This window comes from Mercenaria mercenaria, chromosome 16 (assembly GCF_021730395.1).
Source record: "Mercenaria mercenaria strain notata chromosome 16, MADL_Memer_1, whole genome shotgun sequence".
Classification (NCBI taxonomy): Eukaryota; Metazoa; Mollusca; class Bivalvia; order Venerida; family Veneridae; genus Mercenaria; species Mercenaria mercenaria.
This window is the reverse complement of record NC_069376.1, coordinates 36,787,115-36,808,780: the sequence shown is the minus strand read 5'-3', so window position 1 is coordinate 36,808,780 and position 21,666 is coordinate 36,787,115. Positions and strand designations below refer to the sequence as shown.

At 35.1% G+C, this 21,666-nt stretch overlaps 1 protein-coding gene across 1 annotated transcript; it reads left to right on the top strand.

Annotated features, from left to right (window-relative positions):
- The first annotated feature begins 1,923 nt into the window (after positions 1 to 1,923).
- Positions 1,924 to 20,014, top strand: LOC123539709 (protein tyrosine phosphatase type IVA 2-like). The gene is made up of 4 exons (XM_053526746.1): positions 1,924 to 2,863; positions 11,139 to 11,269; positions 12,823 to 12,897; positions 14,154 to 20,014. Exons 1-4 carry the CDS (start codon positions 2,747 to 2,749, stop codon positions 14,263 to 14,265), a joined length of 435 nt encoding a protein of 144 aa, XP_053382721.1. The 5' UTR covers positions 1,924 to 2,746; the 3' UTR covers positions 14,266 to 20,014.
- The last annotated feature ends 1,652 nt before the right edge of the window (positions 20,015 to 21,666 follow it).

Here is a 21,666-nt window from a genome sequence, read left to right as displayed (position 1 = left end):
AAATAGCAACAGTTACTGCCTGCAAGGTATATGATTGAGCTATAGTATGCTAACTGTCATTTCATGGTGACATATTGTAATAGGTATATACTGTAAGACATGTAAACTTTTAACCTTTGTAATATGAATATCTGTGAAGAGGTCAGTGGGTTAACTATGTTATACAGATCATAAATAGAAAAGGAACAAGACATTTAAAGGTACTTTCTCACAGTTTGTGTGAAAAGTGGTGATTTCCTTACAGTTAGGTAGTGTCTGTGAGATTGCGGCATACCCTCATAGCACAGAAGGTCATGTGAACTACATTAATGAGGGATAAATGCCAAAAGATTCCAGAAAAATTGCCATTTGTCATTAGGGATCCACTATCTTAGTGGATGCAATGTTCTTGTAACGGACTTGATGGCAAGTGGTTGTGAGTTTGATAGGAGATGTTTGACTGCAGTTCTAACTGGATAATGGCTTAAACACATATCAGACGACTCAGTGGCCGAGTGGTTATGGTCACTGACTTCAAATCACTTGCCCCTCACTGATTTTGGTTCAAGCCTCACACAGGGCATTGAATTCTTCATTAGGGGAAATATCCAGCTGGCTTATGGAAGGCTGCTGGTTCTATCCAGGTGCCCACCTGTGATGAAATAATGCACGGAGGGACCCCTAGGGTCTTCCTCCACCATAAAAGCTGGAGAGTTTCCATATGACCTGAATTGTGTCTGTGTGACGTTAAACCCAACAAGCACGTAACACGTATGCGAGGTGACAGAACAGTTACTCAGATTGTATTTGCATATATCTTAATGCATGTTGTTAATGTGATGATATTTTTCTATTTCCAGTTCTTTGGTGAACTTGGCCATACTTTTATGGAGTTTCTGACAAACAGTGGCGAATATTGCTTGGCACAACACGTTCACGTGTGAAGCAACCTGGCTAGTACAATCAGTCGTCATTTTTAAAGGTAAATATTTTTAAAATGAAAACATTGAATGCATGTTTTTGACTATTTTTTAACTAGAATGGGCAGTACTTTACGATACTTTTGAGGGGCTTTTAGATTAACCCCTGTCTGTATGTCCGCCAGAGTTTTAACTTGAAGTATATACATTATAGGGCGGTAATATGTTCTGCGGTGGAATGCACAAAGCGGCAAACCTACCTCACTCAAACTCTGATAATTCAATCACCATCCTTTGCTCAAACTCGTCATCAGGTCATGGCAAAATCCTTATATTATCTATTTTGTGTATTTTGTTCAATTTCCTACTGTCCATAACTCAAATAAATTTTGCTGACAGAGCAAAAGAAGTTCGACTGTATATAACATACAAGTTAACAGCACTGAGCGTGATAATCATGTGGAAGAATCCCTCCATTAATACACAATTACTCTGTTAAAATACCTGAAAAATGACAAAAACAGCAGTTTTATGCTACAATAATGATAAAAAAGGAGGATTCATAAACTTTTAGTTAAAGATGATGAAAATTGTTTTAACATAATTTAATTTTCACAGGTAGACAGAGTAAGTTTGGGACGTGTATGTTGTTCATTTTCAAAATTTTATCAAAGTTTATGCTATGAAGCTTTTTCCTCCATTCAGTTCAAGTTATTTTACTTCTTCATTATATAGTAGAATCAAGTAAGATCAAGTCCTAGAGGCTCAACTTTCCGTAGGGATCATAGCTGGAATGCAGTTGGTTGTGTTGGTACATGAAGCTTTGTTAGATGCACTTTCTGCATGCAATACAGGTTTGTATACTGACTTGTGGTAAAATAATTTACATAGATCACCATAAACAGCAATGAATGCGTGTTGTCAACACAACTGACTTTGACTGCTTAGGTGGCAAGGCATTTAGTTTTAGTATTGTTTGGTTTCGTTGTTGTTTTAATATTTGTTTCTAAATATACTTCAGGTGCTAAACATTATTCCTTTTGGATGCGCAACCTGGACCTTGATCCCCCCTGACCTTGTAACCGGCATTCTGGATGGGTTAAGGTGCGTTTGGATGGGCGAAGCTACTGGAAAGAACCCGCAGTTCGGGGCCCAATTGTCTTTCATCGTACATTACTTTGTGCCGGAAGTGGAGAGTGATAGGGGTGTAAACACTCTAGATAGTGGTGTACTTAAAACCGTACAAGGATTCAAAGCAGAATTGGGCTGCGTTGTACGGAAATTCGAAGGCGATTTTGTGTCAGCCATTCAAGTGTTCTCTGTACGCAGACTTCGAGGAGAATTTTTCAAGCGCATTGCAAACAGTGGACACTGTTCGATCCAGAAATATTCTCTGTCAGGGAGACACAGGGCAAATCCAGATATTAACGGGCAAGGCTTAGTAAAGAGCGCATCATTACCGACACTGTGTCATTTAGATAGAAATATACTTTGGTTCTAGATTAGATCCTCATTTGCATCAGAAATTAGTGCACATAGTTCTATTTATTTATTTGTTCATCTTTGTTCTTTTGTTGAAAGGGATAGATTTTAATAGTTTGTTTAGATCTACAGATGTATATATCACTCTTTATAATATAACGCCAAAGTTGAATAATCGACGAAAAATTGTACAGAATTGAATCTGTGTATATATACGTGACAAAGATCTGAAAAAAAGAATACCTTTGGAATAGTGCTTATGGGTAGCCAGTTCCGGTGATACTTTAATGATTCACGCAATAGTTGGATTAAAACCAAAGTTGGTTTGAATTTCTGTATTTTTTATTGGGGATTACAATTTGCCAATGTCAACAAACATAATGAAGACCAGACGACCAGAACCTGCGGAAATCGACTATAAAAATATGAGGTTCTTGATAATGGATCGTCCAACAGATGCCACTATGGACAAATTTATAGAGGTAATTGTACATCTTACCCCCCCCCCCCCCCCCCCCCCCAATAGATGTGTGCTCACCTGATTTAGTTTAGCAGATGGACTTTTTAACCGTTTGCATCTTTTTTATGGTTTATACAGAAATCCATGTTCTGGTATGAATTAAAAAGCATTGACAGGCAAAGCGTCCCAGTATAGCACGTGAATAATATAAGGCTCAAAAAATGCCAATCGTTGTGATAGGTTTTTTACACGGATCATCAGTTTTAAATTGTGTATTGTTTATTGTTCATAAGATTCAGTACTTTTCTTGTCACGATTTGGTGATTTGACAGATAGCTTTCTGGTTGATTTATACTGATAGATATTTCGGACAGGTTTGAATTCGGGAGTTGCTTGTTTCACAAATTTAATTAAAAGAAATGAATCCATCGCTATTATAAAACAAAGCAAGGAATTGTAAATATATATATAAAACCAATGCAAATACTATCCAGTATTCAGTACAGGTCAAGTTAAGGATGACCCTGGGCAATTCTCCAGTACATGTCACAAAAGAGTATAAATAGGCCACAAGGTCAGGTGTGGGATAAATTGTAGGTTGTATTTCTCCGGTCTCGCATAAAGTTACCACATACAGGACTAAGATCTCAATAGGCCGTCACAAGCTCTTCCGTCAAAGGCAGTTGCGAGACAAGTACGACCAGGAAGTGCTGGTGTAGTATATCGGAGGGTGAATTCTTCCTGTATGAGTAGGCTTCTCGCCTGTCTTGCAAAGGTCTCTGGTTCTTCCTTTAGGGCTTACAAGATAAATACAGCCAGGAAGGTTGGTTGTAGTATATTCGTGGAAGAATTCTTCCTGTGTGAGGAAGCTCCTCAGTTGTCTTGCAGAAGGTCCTGCCATTATTCTAGTACCTATCTTATCTTCAAAATTCCGAGAAGTCACTAGCTCCTCCACTGCTGGAAAAGAATTCATATTATTTAAATGTTTTGTATTACTGATTTATTAAAAGGTTAAGGAGGCGAAGTTTGAATTTATTTTATCAGGAAATTGTATTTTGTATGTCATTATAGGATGTATCTTTCTTTGAAGTATGCCCTAGCAAACATATATATACCAGATTGAGAATTAATCAATGTTATGATTTTATCAGTATTATAAAAGTGTATTATAAATGAACTGCAATTGGTCAAGTCGCTACATCATGTTTTACTGTCGTGCATATTTATGTTGCTCATTTTTTCAGGAGTTGAAGAACGTGGTGCTAAGATTGATTCGTGCGTGAAATCGCATACAAGACGCACAGCTTGATAATTGAAGGAATCCGAGTGCTGGTTTGTAATTTTTGTAACTGGTTAATTGAATGATAGACATGATGGAAGGGACCTTGCTGCGAAGTGCAAAACTTTTGTTTAAAATGTTTTCTTTGCTCAGTCTCTCATGATTATTTGTTTTGGTCATTCGGTATCATCAGGTCAGGTTTTCGCTCAACTTTACAAAATATGTGGAGTACTATCCCCTACTCGCTCTTTGAAGCACATCTGCTTTATCTCTCTTATTAATGAATGGATTTGCTTCAAACTTAGATAGATGCTCTTTCCATTTCTCTGGCAGAAAAATTCAATGATTTAGGCCCCTTTTATGCTTGAATAATGTTTAGGTCCATGAAATGTATATATTGGTGACATTGACACAGGTGAAACCCATACTGCTAATTTTCTTCATGTCATCAATTCAGAGACTTTGCACATAAAATGTTTACAGATTGATTACTCCAGTTAAAGGTGTAGTTACCACAGATATGCACTATTTCACTGTCCAGTATTGTTATAGTTGGGAACGCCGTCTCTTCTGACTGCTCTTGTTGTGCAGGGGCCTGCCATTGCTGGGTGCACCTTATGTAATAAAATCTGTTGCAACTGCTTTGTTTGACCTGATATCCCTCTCCACATCCCCCAACCCCAACTCCACCCCACTCTCAGAAACAGAAAAAAAAGACAAATTGTATGTTTGGTGTATGTGCAATGTATGGACTATTACAAGTAAATATATCCAAGAATATTACAGAGAAATTATCAGACAAACCCTTGTGAGCTGCAGACTACAATTGATTGATATGACAAAGAGCTCCTAAGGGATTCTGATCACAGATATCTTTGTCACCAGAAGCTTTTTTAGATTATACACAATATTTGTTCCCATTGTATGTAGATACAGTCCATAAATATTTTGTTTGAGTTTCATTTCCTGAAACTGTAGAAAGATAAAAGAAATATTAGATTTATATGGGTTGCCACACTGCATTGTGTTCAAATTCTGCATGCATTGATACTAAATTTAATAAAAAGTCACTGAAGAAAATTTGTGACAGATAATTATTTCGTAATTTTATAAAAAGCCGACTTTGCAGTTTCTGAATTTTTTAGTGATTTGGGATTCTTGAGAAACTTAAGGTGGGGCCTTTACAATTGGGAAAATTGAGTCAACATGTGTGTGTTTGTTGTTCTATACAACAAGTGCAAAACATTCAATGATAGAAGTTTCTGTACTATTGGTCCAAAACATTGGAATAAACTGCCGTTAGAACTATGCAAAAGTAAATCACTTGAAACATTCAAAAACAATCTTTAGACACTGTATTTCAGAGATTTCGCTGCATTGTTTTAAATTTTTTTTATGCGAAAACAGCAGGTGATAGTTCTTAAATTTTTGTAAAAGGTTTTACATTTCAACATTTACTTTTCCAAGGTTTGTTTAATTAAACACACTTGTTGGTAAGGCTCTATGGGTAGGTTAGTGTGTAGTATGTCTTTCTTAAATAGTGTATGATAGCACCATTAACCGGGTGGGGGAGGGGGGTGCGGGAGGGTTTGAACCTCTATATGCAGCTAGTCTGGGCTACCATGTGATGCTTTATTGCCTTTAAGCAATGGTATTCGCAATTGGGGTATAATGACCTCAAGGGGAGGGGTGCGGTCATGACTGTTTGTTACAATAAGGCTGTTATTATTATTGTCATTATTAATATTGTTATAAAAATCATTATTATTATTATGTACAATGCCATTGAATATATCATTGTATAAAAATAGGCGTAATATCAAATTATTCAGTTTCAGTTTGAGTCGTAAAACGTCTAAATTAGGAATTGTGAAAAGTCATACTTTTTTAGGGAAAAAATAGTCATAAATGCATAGAGTTAGCATATTGTCCTGTGTTTCAAATGTTTTTAAGTTTTCATAGGTACAGTCTTGTTTGAACAAGTTGAGGGAAAAAAAAGAGTAAAAACATTTAACTTTGGAAAATTTAGCATTGAAATTGGGAAAAAACACGTACTATTTGCCATTTAATTTGAAGGGGTGTTTACTGAACATTTACTGACTGAATAACGAACAGTGCAGACCATGATCAGCCATCACAGACGTGCTGGCTGATCTTAGTCTGCACTGGTCACAAAGGCAGAATCACTTGCCAACAGCAGGCCAATAGTTAATAAAACTATTTTCCCAGTTGGGACACAATTGATAATGTGAATTTAATCAAAATCAACCATCTGTATAGTGGGATTTTACTGTCACTCAGTATGTATATCATGTATCATGAACAAAATGTATCGCCCACACAAGGTCACATACTTCAAATTCTTTACATGTATTTAAATCAGAGATAACTTTATTAGCTCGGTAGAGTATTGAATAGTTCAAAAAGTTCAGTTTTTAAATTGGTAAATAAAAGAACAGAATAATGAATGGACCCTATACTCACTCTAGTCTGGCGACAGACTCTATAATCTTTAATTTTTTAATCATTTCTCTTATATATTCTGATCAATCTTTCTCATCTCTGATAATCTGGTGTTTTGAGAAGAAAAGGGACATAATTATACAAAATTTGAATAGCCTCAGGAGTTACCTCCTGTAAACAACACACAGGGTCTGAACACAGACTACGCACACTCCCATAGTGATAAGGGCTTTTTCTTCTGTAGTAAGGGTCATTTACAGGCATGTAAATCAAGATTTTCATTCCTCTTTGTACAAGTATTGAGTTATTTTCTCCTGAAATTACAGGTATAGGTTGTATACAATACTATGAATTTAGGTATTTTCGCTGACCGACGACAGTGTGTCCTTCGTCTCCAATACATGTCGGGAAATTGTCAGAATCTAAATCTAAATAGATATTGGCTTAGCACAATAAATATGGTACATATATATAGATCGTTGGGTTGTAAGTTTGAGTGATGCGTATGTTCTCCATGATGATTTGATACAAGACATTGTGTCTGAAACCAATTGTCCTCCACATCTGATGCATGTGAAGAAGTTGGAATTTTATTGAAGGGAACAGGTTAGCAATTTGTTTAGAATCTCTAGCATACCAGGCTATGGTGCTTGTATAGCTGATAGGCAAATGCAAACATGTACACCTCTACTTTGGAGTTCCTTTTAACCACCACTTTTCACATATTTAATATAGTATATTAATTTGGTATTGTCATATCAGGTTATGTGACAATACAAAATTCCTTAATTTACCCATCCCTAGCTACTGTTGAGATCAAACAAGCTCTATTTCATGTTTATTTGAGGAGTTTCCCATTATTTGCTACTGTATATGAGCCGTGCCATGAGAAAACCAACATAGTGGGTTTGCGACCAGCATGGATCCAGACCAGGGAGTTAAGAAAGTTGCGACTAGCTTATCATTTCCTTCTGCAGGATCCATGCTGTTCGCTAAAAGTTTCTCTAATGGCAAAAGACTTTGAAAGCGAACAGCATGGATCCTGACCAGACTGCGCGGATGCGCAGGCTGGTCTGGATCCATGCTGGTCGCAAACCCACTATATTGGTTTTCTCATGGCACGGCTCATATATTGTTTTATGTTAATAAGAATATTGGTGGAGGTCAAATATTGTGTAAGATTGTTTTGTGTTAATAAGAATATTGGCACGGAGGTCAAACATTGTGTGACTTACAGACATTGTCATCAAGCCAAGAAACTTTGGACTGTCTAGTGTGTTGGCGGCTGTATTGATTTATTATGTTGTTGTATCCTGTATTCTTGTTAGCAAGGTAAAGGGCATTGTAACGGAGGCAGGTGTGCCGGCTTGGTGGTTGGAGAAATAAACAAGGTTGCAGAAGGAAATGATAAGCTAGTCGCAACTTTCTTAACTCCCGTGAGAATTCATTGTCAACCAACTTAAAGACTATACCGATCAACGAAATATTGCAAATTTGCGACCAGTGTAGATCACGATCAGCCTGCACATTCCATGTAGTTTGATCATGATCTGCACTGTTCACTATTCAGTTATGTATCTTTTTTTGTAAGCACCCCTTTAAATAGTTAATGGTACTGTCCAAATTGAAAGATAGTGACAAGTTCATTAAACATTATAAAAATTCAGCAGGGTAAGGGTTAACAAAATTTTTTATATTCAGCCATACTTACATACATGGTAGTGGTTAGACATAGCAGCAGGAGGTAATGTACTTGATAACACGGCAGAAGTAAAATTTGCTTTGTGTTAAGAGGACCGAAAACTTGTTTCATTTCACAGTATAATTATGTAATGATTATTCAAGTTGTATTAAAGATTGTTAAATAATGAGGGTGTCTCAGAGTCCATTTACAAATGAATAGCTATTTCAGATTTAATAGAATATTGAAGTGGTAATTATGTGAGCGAAAATACTTCATTGGATCCTAAATCTTGAATTTGAATGCCAGCTAAAAATTTATGTTATAAAATGAAATGGGAGAATGAGGAATCCTCGACATTATCGAGTATTATTGTACAGCTGCAGTGTTTTATATTTTTAATAAGGATAATTGGCATTTTCTTCAAAAAAAAAAAAATATAATTTTGTATCAGTTTTGTTTACTGTCTCATAGTTGAGATTTAGGAAGTTGTGCCGATTTGGTGTTGGGGATGGGGTGTGGGTGATGTGGAGAGAGGTCACAGTGGTCTATATTTTATGTAGCATTCATGCCTCATTATGTCTGAAAGGGCAGATGGACCATAATTAAATTTAAACACTGAGAGGTCACAGTCTAATTTTATTTTTCACTTTATAATTAGCTTATTACATAATTTATCTCCCTTTGAAAGGTCTAGATGTACAACTTGATTAACTCCCCTTGAAGAATTCAGCTTTCTAAATGTGTAAATTATTTTTCCTTGAAGATGCAGCAAGTGTAACACAAATTATTTCCCTTTGTAGAATAGCTGTGTAAGTTATTTCCCCTAGAAGATCCAGCAACATTGCTGTAACTCTGATAATTCAAGCATGATAATTTGAGCCGTGCCATGTGAAAACCAACATTGTGCATTTGCAACCAGCATGGATCCAGACCAGCCTGCGCATCCGCGCAGTCTGGTCAGGATCCATGCTGTTTGCTTTCAAAGCCTATTGCAATTAGAGAAACCCATTAGTGAACAGCATGGATCCTGACCAGACTGCGTGGATGCGCAGACTGATCTGGATCCATGCAGGTCGCAAATGCACTATGTTGGTTTTCTCATGGCGCGGCTCAAATTTATTGGATAAGAACCGAAATAGTAGGAAAAGAATAGTTTAAATGTTACATTTTTGATATATGCACAGTTATGTAAGCAGTTGAGGTGTTTTAACATTCTGCACCATTTATATTAGGGATAAAAAAAAAAAGAACTTTCAAGTTACTGTAACATTGATTACTTCCCTTTGAAGTATCCAGAATTCTTACTGTATAAGTTATTTCCCTTTGAAGATCAAAAAACTAACATTGGTGATATTTCTCTTTGAAGTGTCTGCTACTATAACAAAACATTGAACAATAATAGATCTAGGGAAATGTAATTTGGTTAAGCAACAGATTGTTGGCAAATGTTGGGAGGAATTCTGCCAGATATTACCTGTGATAGATGAATGACTGAAGGTGTTTATTGTTGTGTTGTTGTATGTTTTGTCTGTAACCAGTGGTACAGATGTAAGATGATAATTTGGCAGTTTTCTGTACAGGGAAGTCTTCAGAAAGGGTAGATCTGAAGTGACAATGAGATAATCTTCTGGTTTTTTTCAGCTGGTATATTGTTAGGAAGATTTATACTATCCTACTTTCTCTGTTAGTTTTTATTTTGTTTTGTTACGAATATAAATGTCAAGCTGTCATCCTAGGTCTGTATGTAGGAATGTTGGAAATCTGTTTATATACAGACTTAGCTATGCAGACATAATGCTAACTGTAAAAAAGATATGTTACAGTGCATCTTGATTATTAACTTGGAACACTAACAGAGAAATGTGTTTGTATTCCAAGTAATTGTTTATATACTTAACACAGAATGGTATATCTCGGTCAGTAGTTACAATTAACAAGTAAAAATGAGCCAGCCAAGTATATTGATCATCTTTACACTTGGTGGGTTAGAAATCTCTTACTTTACCAAAACTTTGGGCAAAAGTTTCCTTTAATGGTTGAAATTATGTTGACTTGTTTTAACTTTAATGAAAAAGATACTTTTCAAAAACTCTAGAACTTGAATGCAAATAGATACCACTTAAAACTTCCATCTAGAACCTGAATGTTAATATACCTAAATACCCTCAAAAACTTTGTTGAGGGGTCTGTATGGTTGAGTGGTTAATGTCGCTCACTTTAAATCATTTGTCACTCAGTGATGGGGGTTCGAAACACTGCTTGTGGGTGGTGTAAAATTCTTCATGCAGCAGGGTCTTCCTTCAAAACTACTGTCTAAAACTTGAATGTCTATGAATATTACTCAAACATCTATCTAGAATAAGGTTGTCTTAAGAATACCACTCAAAGTCTCTGTATTGAACATGTATATCTATGAATACCACTCAAAGCATGTCTTGAACTTTGACGTCTATGAATAACACTGAAATATCACCCAATATACAGCATATACCTGTAAAACTAAAAAAATGAACAAAGGGGGCACCGTGTCCGTGTGGTTAAGGTTGCTGACTACAGGTCAATGCCCCTCATCGATGTTAGTTTGAGCTACACTGTGAGGAAGCAGTCCAGCTGGCTTAGGGAAGGTCGATGGTTCTACCCAGGTGACCGCCCATTAAGAAATAATGCACTGAGGGGCACCAAGTTGGGTCTTCCTCCACCATCAAAGCTGGAAAGTCGTGGTATGACCTATAATTGTGTCGGTGCGACATTAAACCCAACAAAAAAAAAAAAAAAAATATATATATATATATTATATATAAAGAAAAACTACCTTATTGTTATGATAATATTGTTGAACAAAATGAGTACATGCTTCTTCACTGTTTGCAGGATTGGCAGTTTGATGACGGAAACCCGCCACCAAGTAAGATTGTTGATGAATGGTTCAATCTTCTCAAGACAAGGTTCAAAGAAGAACCAGGATGTTGTGTAGCCGTCCACTGTGTAGCTGGACTCGGAAGGTACAATAAGAATCTTTCATTGGTTGTTGGTATAAATGGGAATATCCAGCTCAGGGGTAACTATATAGATGGTCAAGAGATTTTGCAGCTACCTCCAGAAGAGTTACCCGAGAGCTGGATGTTTCTTTCCGCACATTTAACCATTTATGCTTGATAGGTCCCTTTTCTTGCAAAATGTCTTTGACAAATAACAGAAAATATTAAATAAAACGAACAGTTTTATTAGGAGATGATGGGCTGTAGCCTGTCCATTAGTCTTTTCAAATTGTCAGATTTCATGTCTGCCCCATATCTATTTAATCTATTTAAAGTTGTTAATGAACCTTGAATTGAATGACACTTTAAAAGTGTGCTTGCTCAAGGTCAAGGTCACAAGTGAAGCTCCAACATTTAAGCTTGGGATTACCATCACATCCATATCTTCATGGAACTTCCATTGAATATATCCTCTAACAAGACCAAATGCAGATGCATTTTTCAGATGCGCTGGACAATGGATTACAGTCAAGGTCTCAGCTAAGAGTCAAAATGTTTGAGGCTAGATTCTTGTCCTGTCTGTATGCTGTAAATTTCTTGAAGGGTTTAATAAAATTTGCATTGAATGTGAATCCTGTTCAGTCAAGCCTCCTTCAAGAATCTTGATGAAAATTAAGGTTGAATGTTCCGCTTATGAAGATGACTTGAGAACTTACTTTTGAATTGCGTCTGTCCAGTTTTAAGGTCTCAACTGAAAGACAGAATTGGAGCCTGCTATTTCATGTCCAGTTCATTATCAATTAACCCCTATTCATAAATGGTATAACAACATTGTTTGAAACACAAAATTAATTTATAACACAAGAGTCATTCTACACAGTGTGTGTAAAACTATAAGTATTTTACACACCTGCCTGTATAACAGGGTTTCCTGACCTGAGGGACAGAAAGCAAGGTTTCCTATCCATGCATTTAAATTTTTTGTAAAAACACCTATTCTACACAGACATTTAAGAACATTTTTCTTGCCTACCCAAAAGGTAGCTTGTCTCTTTTCTTGGGGAAAAAGATAAGGTGATATACAACCCGTACAACCTTGCTCTTCCCTGCTAGGTAGGCAAGAAAAGTTTTTTCTGCCATTGGTAAAACCACCAGAAACTCCTGGCTGGTATTCAGGAAAAAAAAAGATTTTCTTGATGGACAGAGTTCGGGAATATTTGTAATTTTTTCAAAATGATAAGCATATTCCCAGTACATGTACTTGACGGTTGTTATATCTTCAAGGATGTAACAGTCAAGGAGTTTTAGAGGGTGACAGGAATATTCAAAGAGTTTTAGAGGGTGACAGGAACATTCAAAGAGTTTTAGAGGGTGACTGTGAGGGAAGATACAAGTAGCCTTTGAATTTTGTTTTTAGGTCCTTTGAGCGAAAAGGAAGCATACAAACTGCACATTTTTTGCTCTATAATAATATAGACATAAGATAATATTCATTTTCTTTATTCCCTTTCTTGGAAATGGTTTAATTTTCAGCAGCAGCTTTTTTTTTTTTCTAACGTTTTTCTTACATTATACAGAGCACCTGTGTTAGTGGCCCTAGCACTGATTGAGTGTGGACTGAAGTACGAAGACGCAGTTGAACTCATTCGACAGTATGTACATTTTTCTCCATCCTTTATGATAATTTATCGCATAGTGCGGCAATTTTCCCTTGATCTTTGCAGCATGTTATACATAGTAACACACATTATTACTACAAAACTGTGCTGATATCTTACAAAACTGTTGCGATATATATCAACACGGAAATCTCTATGGAGTTTCATAAGAAAAAAAGTGTTCCGATATATATCAGCACAGTAAAACTGTTCCGATATATATCGGAACACTTTTTCTCTGTTGAGGTCCTATCAAGGGAGTATAATTTTTTCCTTTCAAAGAAAAGATGATTTTAGCTCCAGTTTACAGTTCACAGAGAAAGAATTGTCACAAAGACCTACATTTATAAAGTAAAAGAATAAATAAACCAGAATATTTCAAAAACTTGATAGTTATTGCCAAATTCAGAAATACATGAAATATATGAAATTCTGAGATTTCTCAAATGTTTCTTTTTCTTTGATTTTTTTTTACAAACAAAACAACAAGTTTTACAATATGTCTGGCCAATGAAATGCAAAGATTTAAAACCAATGCAGAAATTTGTTGGGTACTTTTATCTGGGGAACACATTTTCTAAAACAGAAGTTTTAGTGTTTCAGTCAGCGAGGCGCAGAAAGGGAATCTAAATAGTAAAAATAATAATTAACCAATTTCAAATGAAAATAATATATAAATTTTAATGATAAACTATGCGATAAAACAGTTATAATATGTAGTGCTCGTGTGTAACCAGGATATATCAGAGCTAGGGGTACATCTCGGTATTTTACTCTTCACATATCTGTCTTGGCCTACCGGCCTCGACGATATGTGCAGAGAAAAATATCCTCGATGTACCCCTAGCTCTGATATATCCTGGTAACACACTCTCACACATACTATAACTATTACGTAGATAATGCTCAAGGCAAATTTAAATTTCATAACATTTCTGTTTTTAACATAATTATTTGTGCAAAATAAGTACGATTTTAGTTTTGTATAGAAACAGACAGGAACTTAGTGACCAATTTTGGCCATGAATTTAGTTAGGTAACTTGAATCACTTGCCCCTCATTTCGAGGGTTTCGGGCCCTGCTTATGCTGTTGTGAGGAGGCCCTGAAGTTGGTATGCTGTAGGGCAGCTGTTGCCAGGAACCTGGGTGTTTTTCATTAAATGACTAAAGGGAAACAACTTTGACTGTCATGACTTAGTATAGCAAGAGTTACTCTTCCTCCTTTAATGTAATGTTCTCTTACTTTACAGGAAGAGACGAGGTGCTATCAACGCCAAGCAGCTATCTTTCCTCGAGCATTACCGTCCCAAATCACGCCTAAAGACCAAGGGCAACGGACACAAGCAGTGTGTTGTCATGTGACTTCATAACTCCCCTTTTCACCACATACTTTCCATAGCAACAGTGATTCTTGGAAGTGATTTACGGAAATAATAGACACATCTTTACTCACACCAAATGATTGCCATTAAAGTAGCATTTAAAGGGTTAGCCTGATATATATATAAAGAGTGTTTGTCACTCAATATTTTGATAACAGACAAAATTTTGAGGAAATATTTGGAAAAAAAAATGCTTTAGATTTGGACAAGTATTAGCAGCACTGAAAAATTTGTAACTGGACTATATTGATTTTCAGCATTTTAGGCCCGTTTTGTTGCAGAAATTAAAATTTGAAGTTTGATTGGAATGAAAATTTAATTTTTTGAACTCTGAAATAAATGTTGATTTTCTTAGAAGATCCTGACAGAAAAAGTTCCAGGTTTCTCCGCATCCCTTACAGACTGAAGATGTTACACACAAGTTAGACTATTCTGCAGGAATTTTTTCATGCCACCCAGCTTACATGATATTTTACAATTTAGTAGTGTGATACTTATGAAATTTTTGTAAATCATATAATTGACAGATTTTTAAACTTGGTGATTATTGTATACACACCAGCCTCGCCAGATACTTCTTTTGTGTCACCAGCTTACATTACATTTTACAGTTTGTAGTGTGATACCGATGAAATTTTTGTAAATTATATAATCGACAAATTTTGTGGTTCACTGTTAAACACTGTATACATTGTTAAAACCTTAACATTTATAACTGGGTTAGAACTGGAAATTTGTTTACATTTAATTTTGATCAGTTTTGAACTCTTGTAGGCGGACCGTCAGTATGGTTTCATAAATGTCAGATTAAAGAGATGCGTTTTGGATTGTTTGTAATGGGAGAAGAACAGTGTAACGGTGTAAACGCAATAACCCTTTCAAGCAAAGAGATTTCATTTTTGAATTTTGTTAATTGAACTAAAACAAAAGTGCTAACCATTCCAAAGTAAATGTTGAAAGATTAATACACCTATGTTGAGTAACTGTTACCTCAGATATACGAGAGTCATTCAATATGTAATGTGGCTGGCTTTATATTTTTTTAAGGAATATATTGAATAAATCTAAAGCAGAATACCACAGAAGTTCTTGAATCTTATTATCTTGTCAGTGATATATATATTTATTTGTAAAAATGGGGTTTGCCACCATATATTGAAAAGAATCTGACATAATATTTTTGTTTATTCCTACAGGGGTCTTAACCTTTACCCTGCTAAATTTCTAAAATGGACTGGTCTGTCATTCAGTTTGAGCAATACCACTTACTATTCAAAGGGATGTTCACTGAAAATTTACTGATTGAATAGCGAACAGTGCAGATGCAGGCTGATCTTGGTCGCAAAGGCAGAATCATATGCTGGCAGCAGGCTTAAGGTTAACATGTCGCCCTGTCCGACAGAATTTAAAGCATTGAATCATAGATTTATCAAAGACTTCAAGATCATTGTAACAAAGGCTGCATTATATATTGAATGACCTATATGTATGTCTTACACTTGCAGACATTAAGGAACTTTCGAGATTTCAAATGTTGCACAACTCAAACACTTACATGTATTATGTTTTTTTTTTTTATTATATATTTTTGTAGAATGAAATTTTGTTTTTAAATTAGGCTGTATTAACTAAATGTTTTGTTTCTTGGTGCATTTTCTTTCACCAATCAAAAAGAGGCCGGATTGAGGGTGTATGTGGTACTGATACAATATGTTTTTTAAACAGATTGAAGAAACAGTTGTCTTTCTTCAATAATATGTAATAAAATGATGTAATACTAAAATGTGAAGGGTCCAGTGGTTAGGGATGCTGGCCTGTAAACTCTGGATCCTCACAGCTTGGTTTTACAAAATCTGAAATTTTGCTTAGAAGTGCTTCTGGGGTTTCCTCTGTCACAAAGTCGGAAGATTGTCATAAATTGTCATTTAACAACCTCAGCGACTATTTACATTTTGAATAAATGTTCTTGGAAACAAAACATTTTTTTAGCCTTAGATTTTATCAATTGCTATTATTTCTTGCCCTCACATGATTTATTTTGAGTAAAGGACATTATTTAATGGTATTGTTCGATTTTTTTTTCTGTTCATTTTGCCTGGTATATAATGTATTACTGATAATTTCACCAATGCCTGCATTATTTTATCTATTGTGGACTACTTTAGACAAATTACTTCAGAAAAGTTTGCTTTGGCAAATTTGCTTTAGAAGAACTGCTTTGAAAATACTTATTACTGTTCTGATACTTCAGTCAAAAATCATGATGAAGAACAAACATTTAGGCAAAAATCTTTAAATTTCATTTTAAAATTGTCAGATTTCAAAGGCTGTTGAAATATAACTGTGGATGATGGAACACTTTTATTGGAATTTGTATTTCAATCATTGATATGCATTGAGTGATAATAGTCAGATCTGCAGTTTTAATTTATTCCTCGTTTTGTATCAACTACCGTATAGCTTCTCTTAAGGACACTTGTAGAGCAATCGCCTCTGTATAAAGGTAGAACTATTCTTTTTAGTATAAGGTATCATTCTTTATAAATTAACCTCCAAAGCACCATCTTACTTTGTCTGAACAGTGGTGTTTGTTGGAAGCAGATTGCACTGTTTCTCATTTTGTTGTTTTTTTGTAGCAAAGTTTAAGAAGCCAGTCGTTATCTCTCTGATCACTAAAAATTCTTGAAATGGATTGCATATTCTAGTAAGGATTTGTGGTGATCTCAATAACTGAAAATACATACTTGTAGTTTAGTTGCAAACCACTGAGAAAGCCAGTCAGAAATATTTTGGTTAATCCAGTTTAATGAGCGAAACACTGGTTTTCTTAAGGATTTTAATGAATTGACCTCTATCTTCAGTGCATGTGGGGAAGTTATGATAAAACTGTTTAGAACTACACTGAAATACAGTTTGCTCGAGCATCAGTGGCTGGAGCATCATGACTAAGCCAAGCAATTTGTATGATCCGGCTGTATTACTTTGGGCTCAAAACTTTGGTAACATGGGCATTTTGCTTATACCCTATCAACCTCCAGTGATTGGTGTTTTCCTGTATTCCAAATACCATATGCCTTCTTTATCCTATCATCTGCTGAACACATTGTCTGGTGTAAATACTTTTAGTTTGACACAACATATTTTTGACATATGTGTATATTTTGGACGGTGTGTTTTCTTTCACAAGTTTGATGTAATTTCAGTAAATTGTTCAAAATTTTCTCCCCTGAGAGTATGATATGTAAAGAGAAGGTATTATATATTTATTAGTAATGAATTATTAAGTGTTATTGCTTAATTTGTGATTTCTCCTATTTACAGTTTTCCAGAGTTATAAATGTACACCTTTTCTAAAACATGTCTGCATAGATTAAATTGTATGTACCTTTTCAAATTGAGATAAATGTCCATTCTAGATACTGACACTATTGAGGAATTTTACCTACATTTTCTTTGATCAGTTACACCCTTTTTGCATTATATGTATTTTTCTTTTTTCATGGGGAAAAAACCACTGCAAATACAAAAAGAAACTAAGAGCTGTTATGAAACATTAAAGATTTTTTCCACATGGTTACTGAACAAGTTTCAGTAGTGGGCTTGTCATGATCATCGTCTTTTCGTGCAATTTCGTATTCTTGCATGACACTACAGCATTCTTTGTCCATAAATCAGACATGATTATTACTGCACGGCTTTTTGAAAAAACTGGGAACCAGCAAAATTGAGTACGAAAATCTGTAGTCTAAAGAGATACTACTGATTGTGTTAGTGTGTGTCATGGCAGGTCTATTACTTAGTAAACAATAAAAGTTCTGTACACCCCTGTAATATGAAAAACTGATATTGTTTTGAAAATTGATGTAGTTCTGATTTAGCGTTCTTTTGTGTGATAAAAATGGATTTTTTTCTCGATATAACATTTCAGTACTTACAGAGATCACATATTATGCCGTTCAATAAATTGATATTGTATGCAATTTGTTTTGAAGTGTTTGGATTAGTTTCTTTTGTGTATCTTTCCATATCACATATATTTATTGTACCATTTATCCCTCCTGATGAAATACGTTTTAGAAACAAATCACAGTTTTTTGGTTCTCATTAGTATATGAAATACATTGTATAGTACTTGAAACATCATATAGCAATGAATATCATTCTAAACATGATACGTGTATTGTATTTAAGAGTTCTCTCACTCTTGTACATTTTATTTATTGATCCAGTATTGCATACTGCTCTGGAATGTACTTAACCAGCCATAATTGGAAATGTGAATATTCTAGCAGTGTACAGTAATGCACAACATCTTTTAAAATGCTCACAACAATATGACTTGATGTAAATGAGTGATTTGACCTTGGGGAATGCTCCGCCTTTAGGGTCAGTATTAAAATGGGAATCAGTTTCTGTAGTTCCAGCAAAGAACAGAATTATTATTCCCTGAGAGAAGTGTAACTAACGGATGTAATCAAAATTTAAACTCGCATCAGCATGATTAGAAAGAAGTTTTTCTAATGACATGTCCATACTGGATGTTTCAGAAAATTTTTAAAACAACCTTTTATTGCATCCCCTAGAAGCCAAAGCTACAAGCTGACATAAACACTTGGAGTATGGTCCTGTATTCTAAGTCTATCAGTTATATATTTTAAATAATGTATGAATCCCTCAGATATAAAAGTATAAATTATAAGGGTATATTTTGTTTATTTCACCTCATACATCTATCATCACAATGTTATTGGTGCTTTTTCCCCATCTTCTAAATATAGCTGTCATGTGATCCAGTATAATTGTAGTCATGTGACCCAATATAAAATCATGTGACACATTGTAAAGTCATGTGACTTAGTATAGCTGTATTAACTGTGTGACCTATGTACAGGTGTTATCCTAAAGTATACAACATTTCATTTCATATGATATGGTTGAATTGATCAGCCATTTTCACAGGTTTGGTTAATTTTATAGCGGGGAAAAAACTACTTTATCATTTGTAAGCTGCTTTTTTTGCTTTGAGTAGCTTATAAAGTTTTTTCAGAGATGTTTTGTATATTGAATGAAGCTCTATGTCTGATATAAATGAAAAAAGAAATTCGAGGCCTTTGCCAGAGGGTTATAAAATTTAGTTTGGGAGACCAGTTTCTAAAATTCTTTTTGATTGGTGTGTTACTGAGCACATGCTTGAAATTGACCAATGGGAAGGTTCCTTTCTAAGAGTATGTTCCAGACTTACAACCAGAGCTTCTAAGCACACTTTGATAATTTATAGTTTCTGCAAATGTGGCAAATATTTACATAAAATAAATGAAATTAACTTAAGAAAATTTAAGGTTTTCTGTTGGTAAGGCCATATTTGTATTTATATATATCTGACTTAATTATGTTGAATTTGGCATTGAATTACTCGACCATTTTATTTTAATGACTAATTATTATTTTGTGTGCCTGTCTTTTGTTTTTTTAAACAAAATTACCAACATGTTAATAAAATATTACCAGAAATATTTCAAATACCCATAAATTCATTAATGTTCTGTCCTATACATCTGAATGATCATTTTCTTAGAGATGTTTTCCTAATGCAGGCCCCACAGACTACTCTATGTTTTTTGTTGTTTTGATGGGCCTTGGTGTTTTATTTTTTTGTCTCTTTAGGGAGAATAGAAATGTGTGTATATAATATGACGAGGCAATAAAGTTATGAATATGTTCAGTTGAAACGTCTTTTGTTTTTAATTTAGTGTGAAGGTAATGTTCTAAAGGACATATAGAATCTGAATTACAGTGAATACAATGTTCTGCAGGACATGTGGAATCTTAATTACTGTGAATTCAGTGTTCTTTGGGACATATAGAATCTGAATTACTGTGAAAACAGTGTTCTGCAGGATATGTAGAGTCTACTTTGAATACAATGTTATGCAGAGGCCTCAGTAGCCGAGTAGTTAAGGTCGCTGACTTCAAATCGCTTGCTCCCAACTGATGTGGGTTAGTCTCACTTCTTCTTCATGTGAAGAAGTTATGGCCCTTGATAGTTTTGCTACATAGAATAAAGAGGAAATTTTATGTGTGCAACTCCTCCCACACTATGAGCCTGATTTGCTCCAAACTATCACAGATGAACAAGCTTGATGAGTAGATGATCTTGTTATGGCCCTTGATAGTTTTGCTATATAGAAAACAGAGGAAAAAGTCTTGTGTCCAACTTGTAAAAAAAGTTTCACAGATGAAGCACCTTGATGTGTGAAGATGACCATAAATGATGTGTGAAGATGACCATAAATAATGTGCATCCATGTAAATTCTTGTCAGGGCCGTAACTCTGCCATCCATAAAAGGATTTTGAAATAACTTGGCATAAATATTCACCATAATGAGGCATCTTGTCATGCACAAGACCCAGAGGCCTATCTCTAAAGTCAAGGTCACATTTAGGGGTCAAAGGTTAACGGGGTCTGTTTCGTGTCCGTAGATTTTACTGTTTCATCTACATTTATCACTTGATTTAGTTCATACTCGCAATCAACACTCTTTGTGACCAAACCTACCAATAACTGACATATATATATAAATGACCTCAACCCTTGTATGATTCACTTTCAAACATAAAACCTTAATAATCTTACAACCATCATAAATTATCCAAATTGGTTCATACTCGCACTCAACAATCCTTGTGGCAAGATCTACAAACTTATGTTTGTATAGATGACCTTGACATTCATGTGGCATTCACCTTTGAACTTAAAACCTCAAAAATAACATATTTGGAGAAAGTTGGGGAAGGGGAAGAGGGAGGAGCGGTTCATATGGCAAAGAAGTAAGGAAAAGACTCCAAGTGCCCCTCTGAGTATTATTTAGGCATGGGTGAACACCTGGATATAAACACTTACCATCTGCAACCTCACCTGAAAGAATTCTATACCACAAGCGAGGTTCAGAACTCACAGCAGTGAGAGAAGACTATTGTTATATGCCAATTTTCAACAGTATTCCGGTTATATTACAGCAAGGATCACTGAATATTTCTTCAATGATTATGTCCTACAGAATATTCATTGTTCTGCATGAATCATGGAATCTTCAATGTTCAATAAGTTCTGTATAATTAATCACGATATGTAAAGTCAACATTAAGCTACCAAGAAATGATATTTTTGGCACATACGGTATATTAAATTTTTAATTTCCCCCCCTGTATCGCATTTGTTGTCGGCTACATCCAACTGATATGATAGTAAGAACTACCAATCTGACAGGAAAACCAGATCTGGTATAGTCATTTCTGTCAGCTCCTTTCATTTCTTTTCTCATACTTTTAGTGGAAAAAGGTTCTTCCCTGTATTTTAGTGCAGGAAGTTACGGGTATGAA

Coding starts and splice junctions, on each gene's coding strand:
- LOC123539709 (XM_053526746.1), top strand. CDS start 2,747: ATGTCAACAAACATAATGAAGACCAGACGACCAGAACCTGCGGAAATC. Junction 11,270..12,822: donor TGTGTAGCTGGACTCGGAAG/GTACAATAAGAA, acceptor TACATTATACAG/AGCACCTGTGTTAGTGGCCC. Junction 12,898..14,153: donor GCAGTTGAACTCATTCGACA/GTATGTACATTT, acceptor CTTACTTTACAG/GAAGAGACGAGGTGCTATCA.